The sequence below is a fragment of the Eriocheir sinensis genome, chromosome 22 (genome assembly GCF_024679095.1).
Source record: "Eriocheir sinensis breed Jianghai 21 chromosome 22, ASM2467909v1, whole genome shotgun sequence".
Taxonomy (NCBI): Eukaryota; Metazoa; Arthropoda; class Malacostraca; order Decapoda; family Varunidae; genus Eriocheir; species Eriocheir sinensis.
In genome coordinates this window covers 20,373,810-20,391,309 of record NC_066530.1, presented here as the reverse complement: position 1 = coordinate 20,391,309, position 17,500 = coordinate 20,373,810, and the positions used below count along the sequence as shown (strand labels likewise).

Here is a 17,500-nt window from a genome sequence, read left to right as displayed (position 1 = left end):
TTCCTTCACCTCATTTATCTATCCCTTCCCTTCCCTTCCCCTCCCCTTCCTTTCCTTACTCCCCTTCATTAACTACTCATTTCCTTCACCTCATTTCCCTATCCTTATGTCTTCCCTTCCTTCCCTCCCCTCCCTCCTTTCCCTTCATTCTCTATCCCTTTCCTTCCCCTCCCTTCCCTTTCCCTTTCCCTTTACTACACCACCCACCGCTGCCCCACCCTCTTTCTTCCCTCCCCTCCATTCCTCTCTCCTCTCCTCTCCTTTCCTTCCTTTCCCTTCCCAGCTTTTCGTTTTGCCAGCAGGAAAATGCACCAGAAATGTCCCAGGCTTTTCTCTTGTCCCTTCCCTTCCCTTCCCTTCCCTTCTCTTCCCTTCCTTATCCTTCCCCTCCCTTCCACAATCACGCCTTTCCTTCTCTTTCTTCCCCTTTTCTTCCCTTTCCCTCCCTTCCGCAATCACGCCTTTCCTTCCATTCCCTTTCCTTCTTTTCCCTTCCCTTCCCTATCCTTCTTCCTCCCTTCCACAATCACGCATGTCTTTCCCTTCCCTTACTTTCCCTTCCCTCCCCTTCCTTTCTTTTCCCTTCCCTATTCTTCCCCTCCCTTCCACAATCACGCCTTTCTTTCCCTTCCCTCCCCTTCCTTTCCCTTCCCTTCCCTATCCTTGCCCTGCCTTCCACAATCACGCCTTTCCTTCCCTTCCTTTACTTTCCCTTCTCTTCCCTTCCCTATCCTTGCCCTACCTTCCACAATCACACCTTTCCTTCCCTTCCTTTACTTTCCCTTCTCTTCCCTTCCCTATCCTTGCCCTACCTTCCACAATCACGCCTTTCCTTCCCTTCCTTTACTTTTCCTTCCCTATCATTCCCCTCCCTTCCACAATCACACCTATCCATTCCTTCCCTTACCTTCTCTTCCCTTCCCTATCCTTCCCCTCCCTTCCACAATCACGCCTTTCTTTCCCTTCCCTTCCCTTCCCTTCCCTTCACTTCCCTTCCCTTTCTTTCTCTTCCATTTCCTTTAATTCCCTTCCCTTTCCTTCCGTTCCCTTCCTCTCCCTTCCCTTCCCTTCCACCATCCGCCTCCTCCCTCCTCTCCTCCTCTCCCCGCCCCGCCCACCCCGCCCAGCTCTCCCCGTCCAGCCAATCACAGCGCGCACTACCGCCTGAAAGCTACAATGATTGGCTAGCGAGAGAGAGAGAGAGAGAGAGAGAGAGAGAGAGAGAGAGAGAGAGAGAGAGAGAGAAAGGAGTTGCGTATATTATGTGATTCTCTCTCTCTCTCTCTCTCTCTCTCTCTCTCTCTCTCTCTCTGTTGTCTGTTTCTCTCTCCTTGTTAATTAGAGAGAGAGAGAGAGAGAGAGAGAGAGAGAGAGAGAGAGAGAGAGTACTGAACCCAATTGTCAACTTTTAAACAATAAACAATCAATTCTCTCTCTCTCTCTCTCTCTCTCTTTCAGAAAAATGGGTCGTCCATAACATTAATTTATTTTGTTGAAAGTAAGAAAGTTTGAGAATTAATGTATTTTTTTCCTCATTGTTAACAAGGAAACAAAAGAGGAGGAGGAGGAGGAGGAGGAGAACATGATAGTAAATATGAATGGAAAGTGAAAATTATAATATATTTGCAATTCAACGTCTTTCAAGTAATCTCTCTCTCTCTCTCTCTCTCTCTCTCTCTCTCTCTCTCACACACACACACACACACACACACACAATGCAACAGCAATCTAAACTCTCATTTATTGTCAAAGAAAAATATATATTATCAGTCAATAAGTGTATATACATTACAATTTAGAATATGGACTGTTATACTCACACATTAGAGTACAATAGTGAAGGTTATTGACTCTCTCTCTCTCTCTCTCTCTCGGAAATAGACTTCGGCAGGTCACATCAAGCATAGAACATATAACAGATGGACAAGGCAAGTATGAGTGTGCCAACCCAAGAATTATCAAAGAGTCAGATGGAGAACATTGAAAAATACCTCGAATCTGGACTAAAAATACCAGAAAATGATGCTGGTGACCGCAAAGGACGAGGGGGAGAGTTGAAATTAGAGAGAACATTTGCCAAAGCAGGATGGAGAGCACTAACACCAAATAGGGACAAGAGGAGGAGGAGGAGGAGGAGGAGGAGAACATTGAAATATACCTTGATTCTGGACTAAAAATACCAGAAAACGATGCTGGTGACTGCAGAGGAACAGGTAGAGAGATGAAATTAGAGAGAGCATTTGCCAGAGCAGGATGGAGGGCACTAACACCAAACAGAGACAGGAGGAAAACACGTAAAAATACCTCGTTTCTGAACCAGTAATAGCAGAAAATGATGGTGGTGACTATAGAGGACCAGGTTGAGATGAAATTATAGAGAGCATTTGCCTGAGCAGGATGGAGGGCACTAACACCAAACAGAGACAGGAGGAGAACGTTGAAAAATACCTTTATTCTGGACTAGATATTACAGACCATGGGTGGAAATTAGACAGAGGGTCAGGTAGAGAGATGAAATTAGAAAGAGCATTTGCCTGAGCAGGATGGAGGCACTAACACCAAACAGAGACAGGAGGAGAACGTTGAAAAATACCTTTATTCTGGACTAGATATTACAGACCATGGGTGGAAATTAGACAGAGGGTCAGGTAGAGAGATGAAATTAGAAAGAGCATTTGCCTGAGCAGGATGGAGGGCACTAACACCAAACAGAGACAGGAGGAGAACGTTGAAAAATACCTTTATTCTGGACTAGATATTACAGACCATGGGTGGAAATTAGACAGAGGGTCAGGTAGAGAGATGAAATTAGAAAGAGCATTTGCCTGAGCAGGATAGAGGGCACTAACACCAAACAGAGACAGGAGGAGAACATCGAAAAATACCTCAATTCTGGACCAGTGATACCATAAAATGATGTTGTTGATGATGCTGGTGAGGGCAAACTCCCGCTATGTTCAGTCTCTTTTGCTGTCTCTCAAGGCTAGTTTCATTGTTCCCTGGCTCATGCATTCTTCTTCCTCCTCCTCCTCTTCTTCCTCCTCTTCTTCTCTGTAGTATGACGAGCTGGGTCCTTGTACATGCACTATGGGAAATACTGTCACTGTAACTGTATATCTTGATGTGACCACTACTACTACTACTACTACTACTACTACTACTACTACTAACTACTACAAGGACAAACACACACTCACACACACACACACACACACACACACAGATGGTAAAGACATTAGAAGGGAACAGAGGAGAGCAAATTCCTTACACACACACACACACACACACACACACACACATACACACAGATGAATAAAAACAGACAGCATCGACTCACATAATATTTATTCATTTATTTATTCATGTGAGTATAACCGTTAATACTGGCAGACTTTTCCTTCAATATACATACTCAGGAGGAGGAGGAGGAGGAGGAGGAGGGGAAGGCACCATTCACCAATAACATCACAGACTTTGACGGGAAAAGGAAAAGGAAAAGGAGGAGGAGGAGGAGGAGGAGGAGGAGAGGAGAGAGAGAGAGAGAGAGAGAGAGAGAGATATAGAGAGAGATATAGAGAGAGAGAGAGAGAGAGAGAGAGAGAGAGAGAGAGAGAGAGAGAGAGAGAGAGAGAGAGAGAGAGAGAGAGGAAAGAAATCTAGAACTACAGCATACAACCCCTCTCTCTCTCTCTCTCTCTCTCTGTCCGTCACCATATTTCATTCCACCAATATATAGGTACACACACACACACACACACACACACACTTTGCTATTTACACAAGGAAGGGAGGTGAGGCTGCCTAAAGGAGGAGGAGGAGGAGGAGGAGGAGGAATATATATATAAGATAATATTACATACACAATGAAGCTTCAGATAAAATAATAATCATAAACATAATAATAATAATAATAATAATAATAATAATAATAATAATAATAATAATAATAATAATAATAATAATAATAATAATAATAATAATAATAATAATACAGTAAAATCTTATCTATTACTTCCATTGAATATAAATTAGAACACTCTCTCTCTCTCTCTCTCTCTCTCATACACACACACTCACACACACAGGACAGCCTAGGTTGGATAAATAACTTAGCATATTGGACTAAATACAAAGGCTACAGTTTGGAGACAGGGATGGGACAGGATGGACTTACTATAAGGCCCAGATTCTCAAACATTTCAGAGCTCACACATACATATACACATACCCACACTTTCTAAGGCATTTCTAGGGGTTCCATGTGTTAGTTTAGTCGTTCCTTAAGCCTAGTGATAGTTTGACAAAGCTTCTGTATGGTGAATGCTTAGAAACACTCATTAGAGGCCACATACACACACAAAACCCACATTTGCCAAGGCTTTCAGTGGGGTTCTGTGTGTTAGTTCAGTAGGTACATAAGAAAGTGATAGATTGACAAGGCTTCTGTAGAGTGAATGCTTAGAAACACTCCTGAGAACCCAGCTAATCTCCTCTGTGGCCTTGGGAAATAGAGCTTTTGAGAGCCCTAAGCATATGAGAATGTGTGTTAGTTCAGTATAGTTCCATGAGCCTAGTGATAGTTTGACAAGGCCTCTGTATATTGAATGTGGAAAAACACTCCTGAGAACCCGGCTAATCTCCTCTGTGGCCCTGAGAAATAGAGGTTTTGAGAGCCCTAAGCATCTGGGAATGTGTGTTAGTTTGTTACATGTGCCTAGTGATAGATTGACAAGGCTTCTGTATAATGAATGAGGAAAAACACTCCTGAGAACCCGGCTAATCTCCTCTGTGGCCTTGAGAAATAGAGTTTTTGAGAGCCCTAAGCAATTGAGAATGTGTGTTTGTTTGTTACATGAGCCTAGTGATAGTTTGACAAGGCTTCTGTAGAGTGAATGCTCAGAAACAATCAAGAGAACCCGGCTAATCTCCTCCGTGGCCTTGAGAAATAGAGGTTTTGAGATCCCTAAGCATCTGGGAATGTGTGTTAGTTTGTTACATGAGCCTAGTGATAGTTTGATAAGGCTTCTGTATGGTGAATGCTTAGAAACAATCAAGAGAACCTGGCTAATCTCTTATGAGGCCTTGAGAAATAGAGGTTTTGAGAGCCCTAAGCATCTGGGAATGTGTGTTAGTTTGTTACATGAGCCTAGTGATAGTTTGACAAGGCTTCTGTATGGTGAATGCTTAGAAACAATCAAGAGAACCCGGCTAATCTCCTCCGTGGCCTTGGGAACTAGAGGTTTTAAGAGCCCTAAGCATCTGAGAATGTGTGTTAGTTTGTTACATGAGCCTAGTGATAGTTTGACAAGGCCTCTATATATTGAATGCACAGAAACAATCAAGAGAACCCGGCTAATCTCTTCTGAGGCCTTGAGAAATAGAGGTTTTGAGAGCCCTAAGCATCTGGGAATGTGTGTTAGTTTGTTACATGAGCCTAGTGATAGATTGACAAGGCTTCTGTATATATATTGAATGTGAAAAAACAGTCATGAGAACCTGGCTAATCTCCTCTGTGGCTTTGAGAAATAGTAGTTGTGTGAGCCTAAACCATCTGAGAATATGGGCCTTGATCTCTTAACACTACTACAATATATTAAGTAACTAAGAACTCCATGACAACAGTATCACACTCGGTATTACATATTTGCATTTAGTGAGGCGCTAAGTGGGAAGGGAAGAAAAGGAGGGGGTGGGTATATACGTTTTCTGACAATCCATTTTTATGTGTCTATCTGGCTGTGTTCGTGTCGATGGCCATAGCTAGTTAGAAATTGCACCTTCCCTTGAGATTTAAGTGTTGAGATTGAAGTATATTCGCTGCACACTACAAGGTCATATTTTAACGTCTCCCTTGCTATGAAATGTAAAAATAGGGTAGGGGAGTCCATGCTATGTTTTGCCTTTGTTAAGTTCGACATTTAACTTTACTTACAATTATTTCAGCTCCTTGATTTGAAAGTGTCAGTCAATATGAACTTATAACACAATGGTAAGACTTCTATGCTACTTTTTGCCCTTGATAAATTCCACATACTACTTCACTTGCGATTATTTCATCTCCTTAGTTTGAAAGTGTCACTCAACGCGAACTTATAACACAATAGTGAGACTTCTATGGTACATACTTTTTGCCCTTGTTAAATTCCACATATATACTACTTTACTTGCAATTATTTTATCTCCTTGGTTTGAAAGTGTCACTCAATGCAAACTTATAACACAATGGTAAGACTTCTATGCTACATTTTTCCTTTGTTAAATTCCAGAGACTTCACTTGCAATGACTTATTTTTACAGGAGCTGCCTTGTATAGACCAACCAGCCTCTTGCAGACTCCTTATGTTCTTATGTTCTAATGTTTTAGAAAGGGAGAGCTTTATTAAAAGAGCAAAATCAATAAGTTGGAAGCCATTAACCCATAGAAGTGGTTGACAAAAAGCTCATAATCTAAAGTCTATGGCCTGGGAAGGGAGAGCTATGGATGCTATTGGTGCTATGGGTGTATTCAGCTACGCCACGAACATGGACACAGACAGAGACACAGAACACGGATGCCAGGGCTACAGGACTATATATATGGCGCTTGGGAGCTCACTCAGTGTTATATCAAAGGGGAGGAAGGAAGGAAGGGATAGGGGATCAGGTTTAGTATACAGGGCAGCGAGTCCAGACCGAGAAGTTGTGTGCGATCATGACATTAATAATCACAATAATACTAAGACTAAAACAATTCTTTCTCTTGTATTGGTATTTATAGATTATGGTAATTCACATGTTGGAAGGACGGACGACGGGGCGGCGAGCGTGTGGCGTGGGAACCCTTTTTTCTTGGCTCCCGAACCTAAGAAATTAATGTACTTGACTGGTGGTGATGCGTGAAACCCTTGTCATAAAGGATCGGAATAGACGGTATGGGATCTGAATCTATTTAATAGGTTCTAATGTACAAAATACTTCATAATAGGGGAGCTGAATAGACTATAGGGGATTTGAATTGATAAGGGATTTGAGTGTATTTGGCAGGTTCTAATGTGCAAAATTATCTGCAATGGGATTGGAATAGGTTGCAGAGGTTCTGAATCTACTTAGCAGGTTCTAATGTGCAAAATATTTCATAACAGGATTTGAATAGACTATAAGGGATTTGAGTGTATTAAGTAGGTTCTAACATGCAGAATCCTTCATGACATGGGCTTTGAATGCATTAAAAGGCTCTTAAAGATTCCAAAGAGGATCTGAATGCACGGACTTAGTATTCTTAGCACAGAAACCTTTTATTATAGCATACACTCTGCCATTTTCTTGTGTTAGTGCCTCTAAATACATACTTCCAAAGGGTTTTCTGAGGAACTTAAAAACACGGACGTTTGGAATGCATCTAAATGGACTCGTGCAACCGACAGAACCCAAACAAAAAAAAAATAATAAAGAACAACTGACTCGCTCGCTCGCTCGCCACATATGACAACGCTCGTTTGTAATAATAGTATAATATATGTACGAGGCACCGACGACACCCATAATATTAATGATAATAATAGTAGTAGTAGTAATAAAACTCTCAACAGAAAATCACACCAAAAACAGCCAATTCAACGTATGTATATTTATAGGGACGGATTGCATGGTAGCAGTTATGGACGGAATTATTTATAGATGGACGGAACTAGAGTTGGACGGAGTGTTAGTTAGGCTAGGGCTGGAGAGTAGGAGGAGGGAGGGAGGGAGGGAGGGATAGGTAAGGAGGAGGAGGAGGAGGAGGAGGAGGAGGAGGAAGGGGAGGGAAAAGAAGAAAAAATGTACCTAGCAGGGTTAACTCTTGCATATACCTAAGAGGAGGAGGAGGAGGAGGTAAAGAAGGAGGAAGAGGAGGAATATGACAAGGGCAAAGAGGAAGATAAGAGGGCCATTTAACTAAGAAGAGGAGGAGGAGGACTATGATAATTACACTAACTGAATAAGGAGCGGAGGAAGGGAGGGATTGGGAACGGGAACCTCAGGGGATTTTGCGGCGGCGGGGGGGGCGGGGGTCTGAAAATGGGGGAGGAGGGCTGGAAGGGGGGCTGAGGGGGGCGCGGACGTTGTGGAATCGACTGCGGCGGGGGGAGGGGGGGCTGCTGAGGAGGGGGAGGAGGTGGTGGAGTCAGCCCTTCATTGAAAATGTTCTGGGGTCTGGATTGGGGCTGTTGGGGCTGGGGTTGGGGTGGTCTATTAGGGTCGAGGATGTTCCCACACTGCGCTCGGCATACGTTGTCGCGTAGGATCTCGTCCAGCCCGAAACGTGACCTCAGTTCGAAGCAGTTGACCTTAAGCGTCTGGCACTGTGGACCGGCCGGCGTACAGGAACATAGGGTGCAGGGCGTGGGTGTGCGCACCTCCCCCACACCCACGGCCTCGCTGCCGATCACGCACGTGGAGGTGTCGCGCCACAGCTGGAGGTTGACGGATGGCACGGCAGCACACGGCACACGAGGGTTCCTGGGCAGGGGACGGCAGGGTCAGAGGAGAGAGGGGGGATAGAGGAGGGGAAGTGCCTTAGGTCATAGTTAGGTTGCTGTTACTGCTGCCACTACTACAGCTATTAATGCATATCAACAACAACATCAACAGTAAGAACATCACATATAATAATACAAGAACTAACTACTACTACTACTACTACTACTCCTACTACTACTACCTAAGGAAAGATGGACGGGAGGGAGGAAGAGAAGGAAAGAGAGGAGTGGGAAAGAAGTAGAGAGAAGAAATGAAGGGAAGGGAAGGACAGGAAGGAATATGGAAGAGGAAGAGAGGAGGGAGGGAAGGAAAGAAAGGAAGGAAGGGAAGGAGATAACTCACAGAAACACTTCAACTACTACTACTACTACTGCTACTACTACTACTACTACTACTCCTACCACTACTACTACCACTGGCTCCACTCACAGAAAGTCGTGTGGCATGTCGAACACTCCCCGCTGAATCTGCTCCACTACGTCACAGTTCTGGCAGACAAGCGAGGCCATGGTCACCTTCCTGATGTCTGCCAGCTGCTCCTCGCTAAACTTCAGGTGTGGGTTGGATGTCTCATACCTGCGGAGGAAGACTGGGGTGAGAGGCGGAGGAGGAGGAGGGAGGAAGATAGGAGGGAGGGAAGGAGGAAGAATGAGGGAGATAGCATGGAGGAAGAGAGAGGGAATGGAAGAAAGGCAGGAAAGGGAGGGAAGGGGTACAGAGTAGATTTTGGAATAAGATTTTTTTCCTCTCGTGCACACACACACACACACACACACACATACACCCCCCCCTCACACACACACACACACACACACACACACACACACACATACACCCCCCCTCCTCACACACACACTCACCAGAATCGGTCACACTTTCTGAGGAAGGAGAACTGGAGGCCGATGATGCAGCCAAAAGTGGGTCCAATGATACCTCCCTGGAGCGGCGTTTCACAAAGTCCTCCCGTGAACAGGTCAATGTCCTCAACACTCGGGTAAACCTGCAGAGACATAGATAAAGACTTAGACCTAGTGCTTTAGGGCCAAAGGAACACATTAGTAAGGAAAGAGCAGATTAAATACCAAATAATGAAAGGGAGGTGGAAATACATGATTGTCAAGAGTGGGAGAGATTTATAGGAGCGTATTTTAAAGGATTTCAGCAGCGCCCAAGTTCACATATATTGACAAGGCTTTCATTGAAATTTTGGCTTTTTCCAGGGGTAGTTTTATGACCCTAGTGATAGTTTGACCCTTCCTCTGTACCATGAACCTATAAACATATTTGACATGGCTTTCGTAGGAGTTTTGGGTATTTCCAGGGGCAGTTTTATGACCCTAGTGATAGTTTGACCTTTCCTCTGTACCATGAACCTAAAGAAACACTCATTATAACATGACTAATCTCCTTTTTGCCCTTTGGATATAGTTGATATGAGGGGTGACTAATCTTCCTCCTCCTCCTCCTCCCTCACTCCTCTCTTACTCTATACCTCCTCTCTTCTACTCTTACTCTCCTCCTCCTCTTCCTCCTCCTCTCTCCTTTTCTTACTCACCCTCTGCAGTTTCTCAATCAGTTCTGGCTTGATTTCTCGGCTCAGGTCGGCAAAGGTTCTGGCCCTCTTGAGGTTACACACGGCCCTGTACTCATTGTAGGTGCGAATACCATGCTCTCTGCCCCTCTGGATGTTCATGGCAGCAAGGTCCAGGCCAGAGAAGGGCACAGTGGCATCCTCAAAGAGATGGTTGGTGATCTCCTCTGTCAGGAAGTTGTCGAGGGTCTCCATGGGGGTGGATATGAGCCCTCGTACAAGCTCGTCGATCATCTGGAACTCGAGCCTGGGGAGGGATGAAAGGGGAAGTGTTGATTGTTTTTGGTTAGGGAAGAAAAGTATAGGATGGAAAATAATTGGTTGAAAAATAATGTAAATGTTGAAAGCTTGTCACTTTTCTTTTTCTCTTTCTTTTTTTTTTTTTTTTTACGTCTTCACCTGTAGCACTAGTAGGCTTTCTTCAGGGGCCTGGTGGTCGACCCAAGCCCGTCATGGTGCAGGCAATTTTTTTTAGTGGCGTCATTTCCTTCCCTTCCCTTTCTTTCCTCCTTCCCCCTCTATCCCTTCTCAAACACACACACACACACATACACATATCTATCCTTCCTCTACTCACAGCATGTCAGGGTTAAAGAAGCTCTTCCTCAGCTCAACACCTCCATGGCTCTCGCTGAAGGAGGTATCCATTCGCAGGAGGGAACGACGAATTAGCGAATGGCCGAAGCGGAAGGCTGCCGTGGCAAACTCATTTAGTATACCTGGGTTGCAGTTACCATCGTATTCTGCAAGGGAAAGAGGGACACATGATTAACCCCTTGGCTGGATTTCCTACCAGAAGACCTTACCAAGCTATAGGAATGGAACAAAAAGTGGCTGCTACAATTCAATGAAGAAAAATGTAAAGTCCTGCACCTTGGGAGGGGATATCCAACACACCAATACCACATGGGAAACACTCCACTATCCACCACAGAGGCAGAGAAAGACCTGGGACTATATGTGACCAGGCTACCATTGAAAGACAAATCCATGCCAATTGCAGCAGACGGGTTAAGAGGTTGGAGAGAAGACAAACAGGGAGAGGAAGAAATATACAGACAATTACTCACATACAAACACTCCCTGCACTCACCCCCATAGTATCCCTCTGTCTTGAGCCTGAGGGAGTACAGCTGCATTGCGTTCCATCCCAGCACCCTCGGCAGGAACTCATTGTATACCACGTGCTGCCACTGTGCCGTCACGATGCGCCGCGCCTCCTGGTACAGACGCTCATCATCCCAGTGGGCGTTGATCTATGGAAGGGAGGGAAGAAGAAAGGCTGTGAGAAGGGAGGAGATGTAAGCCTGTATTAAGCCTGTATCTAACGAGGGGAGGTGAGAAGAAAGGCTGTGAGGAGTGAGATGTAAGCCTGTATTTTTAAACATTTTGAAGCCCAAGCTCACATATTCAACAAGGCTTTCATGAGAGTTTGGATCATTTCCTTGGGTAGTTTTATGACCCTGGTGTTAGTCTGATCCTTCTTCTGTACCATGAACCTAAAAGGACACTCATTATGCTGCAATTGATCTCCTTATGGGCCTTTGGAATTAGTTGATGTGAAAGGAGGAAGCATCTGAGAATACCCCCAAAAATATATTGATGTAACCGGTAAATGAAAAAATAGAAGAGGTAGAAGAAGTGGAAGGAAAGAACACATATTTAATCCCCTTACCGCAGCCAGCCCGTCGGCCACCCTGTTGTGTTCTCTCATCCATATGGTGTGCACCACAGCCAGGCCAGGCTGCTCAGAGGACCTGGAGTCTCCCGCCTTGAAGCACCGCCCAGAGTCTGCTTTGCACTCGGGGTTCCCTGTCTCCTGTAGGGCCAGAAAAGGAAATACATAAGAGTCTGTTTACTTAAACATTTAGGCACCCAAGCAAACATATTTGACAGGGACAGGGATTTCATAGTTGTTGTGGGCATTTCCAGGGGTAGTTTTATGACCCTGGTGATAGATTAATCCTTCCTCTGTACCATGAACCTAAGAAACACATATTTGACAAGGTTTTCATATGATAAGTTGTGGGCATTTTCATGGGTAGATTTATGACCCTGGTGGTAGTTTAATCCTTCCACTGTACCATGAACCTAAAGAAACACTCATGAGGAAGTGATTCATCTCCTTTTTGCCCTTTGGAAATAGTTAATGTGAGTGGTAAAGAGGTTAAACACATACGAGAGAGACAGAATGAAAAAGTGAGGGAGTGAGAGAGACAGAAAGAGAAAGAAAGTGAGACAAAACAGCTAAAAGGAGAACAAAATAACCAGAAGAAAAGGTTTTACACATACAAGAGAGAGAAAGAGAGATTGAAAGAGAGAGGGAAAAAGAGAAAGAGGAAGAGAGACAGAACAGCTAAAAGGAGAACAAAATAACCACTCCTATACTTAACCCGTGGGCTTCGGCTATGGGAAAGCCGAGAAGTGGCCGAGAAACCTTAACATTACACTGCATTTTGAGACTAAGAAAAGAGCATGGAACATATATCAGAGTACTCCTCTCATAACCATAAACCCGTTAAAAATATTTACTTTTACTCAAACTCCATTCTTTTTGGGTGGTGTTTGTAACAAAATAAAGTCTTGTGATGCGTGGCATCTAGCCGAGTCGCTTGTTGTCTACTTTAGAGAATTTGACAAGTGATTACTGTATGGATAGCTACCGTAATTCAGTCTGCCATGACCTTACAGCACCACCTATGACATATAAGCCCACCTCAAGATCACTCACCCACCACAATGACCCAAGGCATGCATGGTGGGTTGCTCTATGCCACCACCGCCTGCAAGTAGCTCGAATTAGGCGTTTTGAGCTGAGCCCCAAACAGGGTCCACCATTTCAACGGACCAACTCGCTGGAGCCCCAAACGGGGTCCGCCAAAGCTGCTAGGTTTTACACATACAAGAGAGAGAGATTGAAAGAGTGAGGGAGAGACTGAGAGAGAATAAGAAGGTGAGACAGAACAGCTAACAAGAGGACAAAACACCCCCTCCTATACCTGAGGCAGCAGAGGTTTGCCACGGATGGGGTGTCTGGTAACATTGAGGTAGCCCGTCTGGTCGGCCCTCAGCTCCCGGGCCTCACACAGCTCCTGGCCATAGATGTGGGAGGCATCGAGGAAGGCCGTGTTCTGGTTGATCTGCTCGCGGGGACCCAAAGTCTGCTGGCCGGGGAGAGACCTGGGAAGAGGAATAGAGTTGGTATGCTTTTGTTTTGATGTATTACAGTATAAAAGCAGCTCAAGGTCTTAAAAAAGAAATAATTGTGAAAGAAAGCCTGCTAAGCACTGCCCATATGAGAGTGCATAAATGAGGAAGGATTAGCACTGGATTGAGCAACATGGAGGAGGATCATGGCAAGTCTGATCCCAAGAATGGAAGATGAACTACACACAAAGAAGAAGAACTCAGGCAAGTGACTCAGGCTACTAAAGGCACACTTATTGTACTGTTGGTCCTTACCTGGTGAAGGCTATGCAGAATGGCCTGCCGGAGGATATGTTGACGGCCGGGTAGTAAGGGTCATGGGACGGCACGGGGATGGGCCAGCACTCTGGGTGGACTCTCTGCTGGGCCTCGCAGTCCCTGCAGTCCAGGATGGAGTTCTGGAAGCCCTTGTTGACGGGTGTGAAGGTGATGTCGTGATCCAGGAACTGCCCGAACTGCATCACCATGAGTGTGTAGCGTGCGTGTGGGTGGGAGATGTCGTTGTGGATGGTGGTGGAGATGGTGCGCGGTGAGGGCAGGGAGTCACCCGCCACGGAGCGGGTGCGTGGCGCAGAGATGCCATCGTCGTAGCCGGCCGGCAGCATCCGGGCGAACACAGTGTTGCTGCGGCCAAAGTCAGGCCGCCGCAGGTTGTTGCAGTGGCCGCTGATGGTGCGGTAGCGGCTGCGGGCATCACAGGCACGGTGCTCCTCGGTCTCCCGGCAGGTTCGGATGAGGGGGGCAGGCGGAACCAGGCCGGAGATGTCCACGGAGGGCAGGTTGAGGTCCAGCGAGTCAAACTCGTTGCCAAGTCCCTGGATCTGTCGGCGCACACGTCGGTCGTGCATGATGGTGACCAGCTCCTGGGAGGTTGCCTCCAGCAGCACGGAGGTGTTGGCCAGCACCAGCGAGGTTGGGTTGGGCTTGTTGTTGGCGTAGGCTGAGCCCAGCGAGGACTTGGAGCCCGCCACCAGGCCCTTCTCAAACACCCGCTTCTCCATCTGGCGGCGGCGCTCCACCGCCTGCTTGCCCTTCTCCACCACGCTGTGCAGGATGTCCTCTGCGACCACCACCTTGCCGCGCGTCTTCCACGCCCCGAGGTCCACACCCTCCACGTCACGGCACGGCACCGGTGCATTGAGGAACTGGTCACGTGCCAGGAAGGCGGTGCGTGGCACCTGCTCCAGGCCCGGCACGTTGTCGCACAGCAGGCGCGCCACGGAGGACTTGCGCAGCTCAAACAGCTGCTCCTTGCTGAAGGCTGAGGGCGGCAGGTCGTTTTCGTACCAGTAGCGGTCAGTCTGGCGCAGCACTTTGAACTGTAGGGCCAGCAGGCAGGCAGCCGTGGGCCCCACCACCGCCCCGTCCACCGGCGTCTCCGAGATGACCCCGGTGAACAGGTCCACGTCGGCCACGTTGGCGTACACGTGCCTCAGGCGATCAATCTGCTGCGGCTGCATCACATCCGCCAGGTCGTCGAAGGCGGTGGCGGGCCGGCGGCCACACAGGGGGCGCCACACCACGTAGGGAGGCAGGCCGTGGTCCCGGCCGGCCTGTACAGCACGGGCCGCCAGGTCCAGCCCGCCCAGGAAGTCGCGCATGGAGCTGCTGACAGCTGAGTCGAAGGTCAGCGAGTTGGTGCTGATCAGGCCGCGCATCAGCATCTCATAGGCCCGGGGCTTGTACAGCAGTGACATGTTGAGCGCCGTGCTGGCCAACGGCACTTGGCCCGCACCCTCGCCCAGGCTCAGCGCGTCGGGCAGCAGCGTCAGCACCAGACGCAGCACCGCCGTGGCCACAGAGTTGAACACGCCCGGCTCAATGGTGATGTCGTACTGGTGGTAAAACCCGGCGGCCAGCGGCGTCAACTCATTCTCCTCAACCACCTGGAGACAGCCAGGAGAGAGGAGAGATAAGACAAGTTAATCCATTGATCCATCTGTCTGTCTGTATGTCCATATGTATACCTGTACAGCCATCTCTCTGCCCATATGTCTGCCCCTGATTCCCATCTATATATTCATCCATCCCCACCCCGTACACCCTGTCACCATGCCCACCCTGCACCCTACAGTCCCTTACCCTGGCACCAAGCAGCACAGGCAGGAACTCTCTGTAGGTGATGTGCTGCAGCTGTGCCGACACAATGGCTCGGGACTCCTCGAAGATGGTGTCGTCACCCCACTGCGGGTTGAGCTCGGACAGGGCGGAGGCAATGCGATTGTGTTCGTGAACCAGCATCGTCTGCAGCGCCGCCAGACCACCGTGAAGGTTGAGCCGAAGATCCCCGCCAAGGAAACACCTACGACAGAGAACGACATAAGAGACGAATAGAGAGAGAGAGATAGATTGATAAATGGAGAGATGGACGAACAGAAAAACACATAGATATATTTACGAACAGAGAGGAGAAAGATAGATTGACGAATGGAGACATGGACGAACAGAAAAACACAGATAGATTTACGAACAGAGAGGAGAGAGAGAGATAGATTGACGAATGGAGAGATGGACGAACAGAAAAAGATAGATTTACGAACAGAGAGGAGAGAGAGAGAGAGAGACAAACACAGACACAGATTGAAATAAAACCTCTCCCTTTAGCTTGAATTTCTCAGTGGATGTCTTGCACTAAACGGAAGCTCTTTTGCACTCACATCATGGCATCCTTGCAAGTGTGTGAGGTGGCGCGTGGTAGCAACCAGTCAGCCTGTGTCTTGAGGTGGCCGTTCTCGAAGAGCCTCAGTGCATCACTCTCTCTCTTGGATGACCCGTAGATGCCTGAGCCGTCGAGGAAGGAGGTGGCGCCGTTCAGCTGTTCTCGCACCCCTGTAGTTTAGGAAGGCAGTGTATTTAGCAAGGGTGTGGAGTTGATCGAGAGGAGGCTTCTTTTGTATGCCTCCTCCCCTTCCTTCCATTCTTTCTCCTTCCCTCTCCTCCCTTCTTCTTCCCTTTTCTATTTGCCCATCTCCTCCTTCACTTTATTTCCATCTTTCCTATACTTTTTTCCCCTTCCTTTCCTTCCTATTCCCTTTCCTTCTTTCCTATACCTCCTTGTCTAATTATTTTTTTCCTTCTTTGTAACCTAACCTAATCTAACCTGACTTGCTCTAATCAAGCCTAAGCAAACCTAACCTAACCTAGCCTGACTTAACCAAGCCTAACCAAATCTAATCTAACCTAGCCTGACCTAATCTAAACTAACCTAACCTAGCCTGACCTAAGCTGAGCTAACCTAATTTAACCTGCCCTAACCTAGCCTAGCCAAACCTCCCCTAACCTAACCTAGCCTAACTTAACCAGCTAGTACATACCCAGGGCACAGTCTGTAGTGGTGGCAGGCGCAGTGCGGGCATACTCCCAACAGAGGTCGTGGTCAGCGATGGGGAAGCACTCAGGATGTGTCTCGCTGGGCCCACAACAACGCAGCTACGGGGAAGATTTTTATTATTATTATTATTATTACTATTATTACTGAAAAGGCATTAACCCTTCGACTGTGGATTTCCTACAAGAAGACATCACCAAGCTACAGGAATGGAGCAAAAAGTGGCTGCTACAATTCAAAGGAGAAAAATGTAAAGCCCTGCACCTTGGGAGGGGATATCCAGCATACCAATACCACATGGGAGACACTCCACTATCCACCACAGAGGCAGAGAAAGACCCAGGAGTGTATGTTACCAGGCTACAAGTGAAGGCGAAATCCGTGACAATTGCAGCGGATGGGTTAATAGGAACTGAATTTTTACCACTTCTGTTCTATCTGATTGCTTTAACACCACTCAACATTCATTTTCCATACCTCCCTTTCCTCCTTCTCTTTCCCTCCCAGTTCTCTTATCTCTCCTCCACCCCTCCTCCCTCCCTTACCTTCTCCTCCAAGCCTCCTTTTTCTCCCTTTCTTCCTTCCCTTTCCTTTGAAACCTTCCTCTACCCTCAACTCCTTTCCCTTCTTTTCCATACTTCCCATTCCTCATTCTCTTTCCCTCCCAGTTCTCTTATCTCTCCTCCACTCCTCCTCCCTCCCTTACCTTCTCCAAGCCTCCTTTTCCTCCTCTCCTCCCTTTCTTCCTTCCCTTTCCTTTAAATCCTTCCTCTACCCTCTACTCCTTTCCCTTCTTTTCCATACCTTCCATTTCTCTTTCTCTCCCTTCTCTTCTCTTTTCTCCCTTCCCTCCCCCAATCTCTCTCCTCCTCCTC

The 17,500-nt window shown here is 47.0% G+C and overlaps 2 protein-coding genes across 3 annotated transcripts in view; both read right to left on the bottom strand.

The window, feature by feature from the left end:
• LOC127002253 (uncharacterized) overlaps positions 1 to 3,047 on the bottom strand; it is a 25,949-nt gene extending 22,902 nt beyond the window's left edge. Inside the window, exon 1 of the mRNA XM_050868063.1 lies at positions 2,908 to 3,047. The gene's annotated coding sequence lies outside the window, so the exon portion shown is untranslated. The remainder of the gene's footprint in view (positions 1 to 2,907) is intronic.
• A 518-nt stretch (positions 3,048 to 3,565) lies between these two features.
• Positions 3,566 to 17,500, bottom strand: part of LOC127002252 (uncharacterized) — a 45,086-nt gene continuing 31,151 nt past the window's right edge. The window contains exons 6-18 of one of the 2 annotated variants that reach the window (XM_050868060.1): positions 16,612 to 16,726; positions 15,955 to 16,126; positions 15,380 to 15,599; positions 13,553 to 15,183; positions 13,090 to 13,270; positions 11,766 to 11,909; positions 11,184 to 11,346; positions 10,668 to 10,833; positions 10,055 to 10,337; positions 9,360 to 9,499; positions 8,929 to 9,075; positions 5,205 to 8,478; positions 3,566 to 5,060 (exon numbers count right to left, since the gene is read on the bottom strand). In XM_050868060.1, the coding sequence (XP_050724017.1) occupies positions 7,950 to 8,478; positions 8,929 to 9,075; positions 9,360 to 9,499; positions 10,055 to 10,337; positions 10,668 to 10,833; positions 11,184 to 11,346; positions 11,766 to 11,909; positions 13,090 to 13,270; positions 13,553 to 15,183; positions 15,380 to 15,599; positions 15,955 to 16,126; positions 16,612 to 16,726 (3,891 nt within the window). In that variant the 3' untranslated portion in view covers positions 3,566 to 5,060; positions 5,205 to 7,949. The remainder of the gene's footprint in view (positions 5,061 to 5,204; positions 8,479 to 8,928; positions 9,076 to 9,359; positions 9,500 to 10,054; positions 10,338 to 10,667; positions 10,834 to 11,183; positions 11,347 to 11,765; positions 11,910 to 13,089; positions 13,271 to 13,552; positions 15,184 to 15,379; positions 15,600 to 15,954; positions 16,127 to 16,611; positions 16,727 to 17,500) is intronic. The other variant, XM_050868061.1, reaches the window with a different exon arrangement.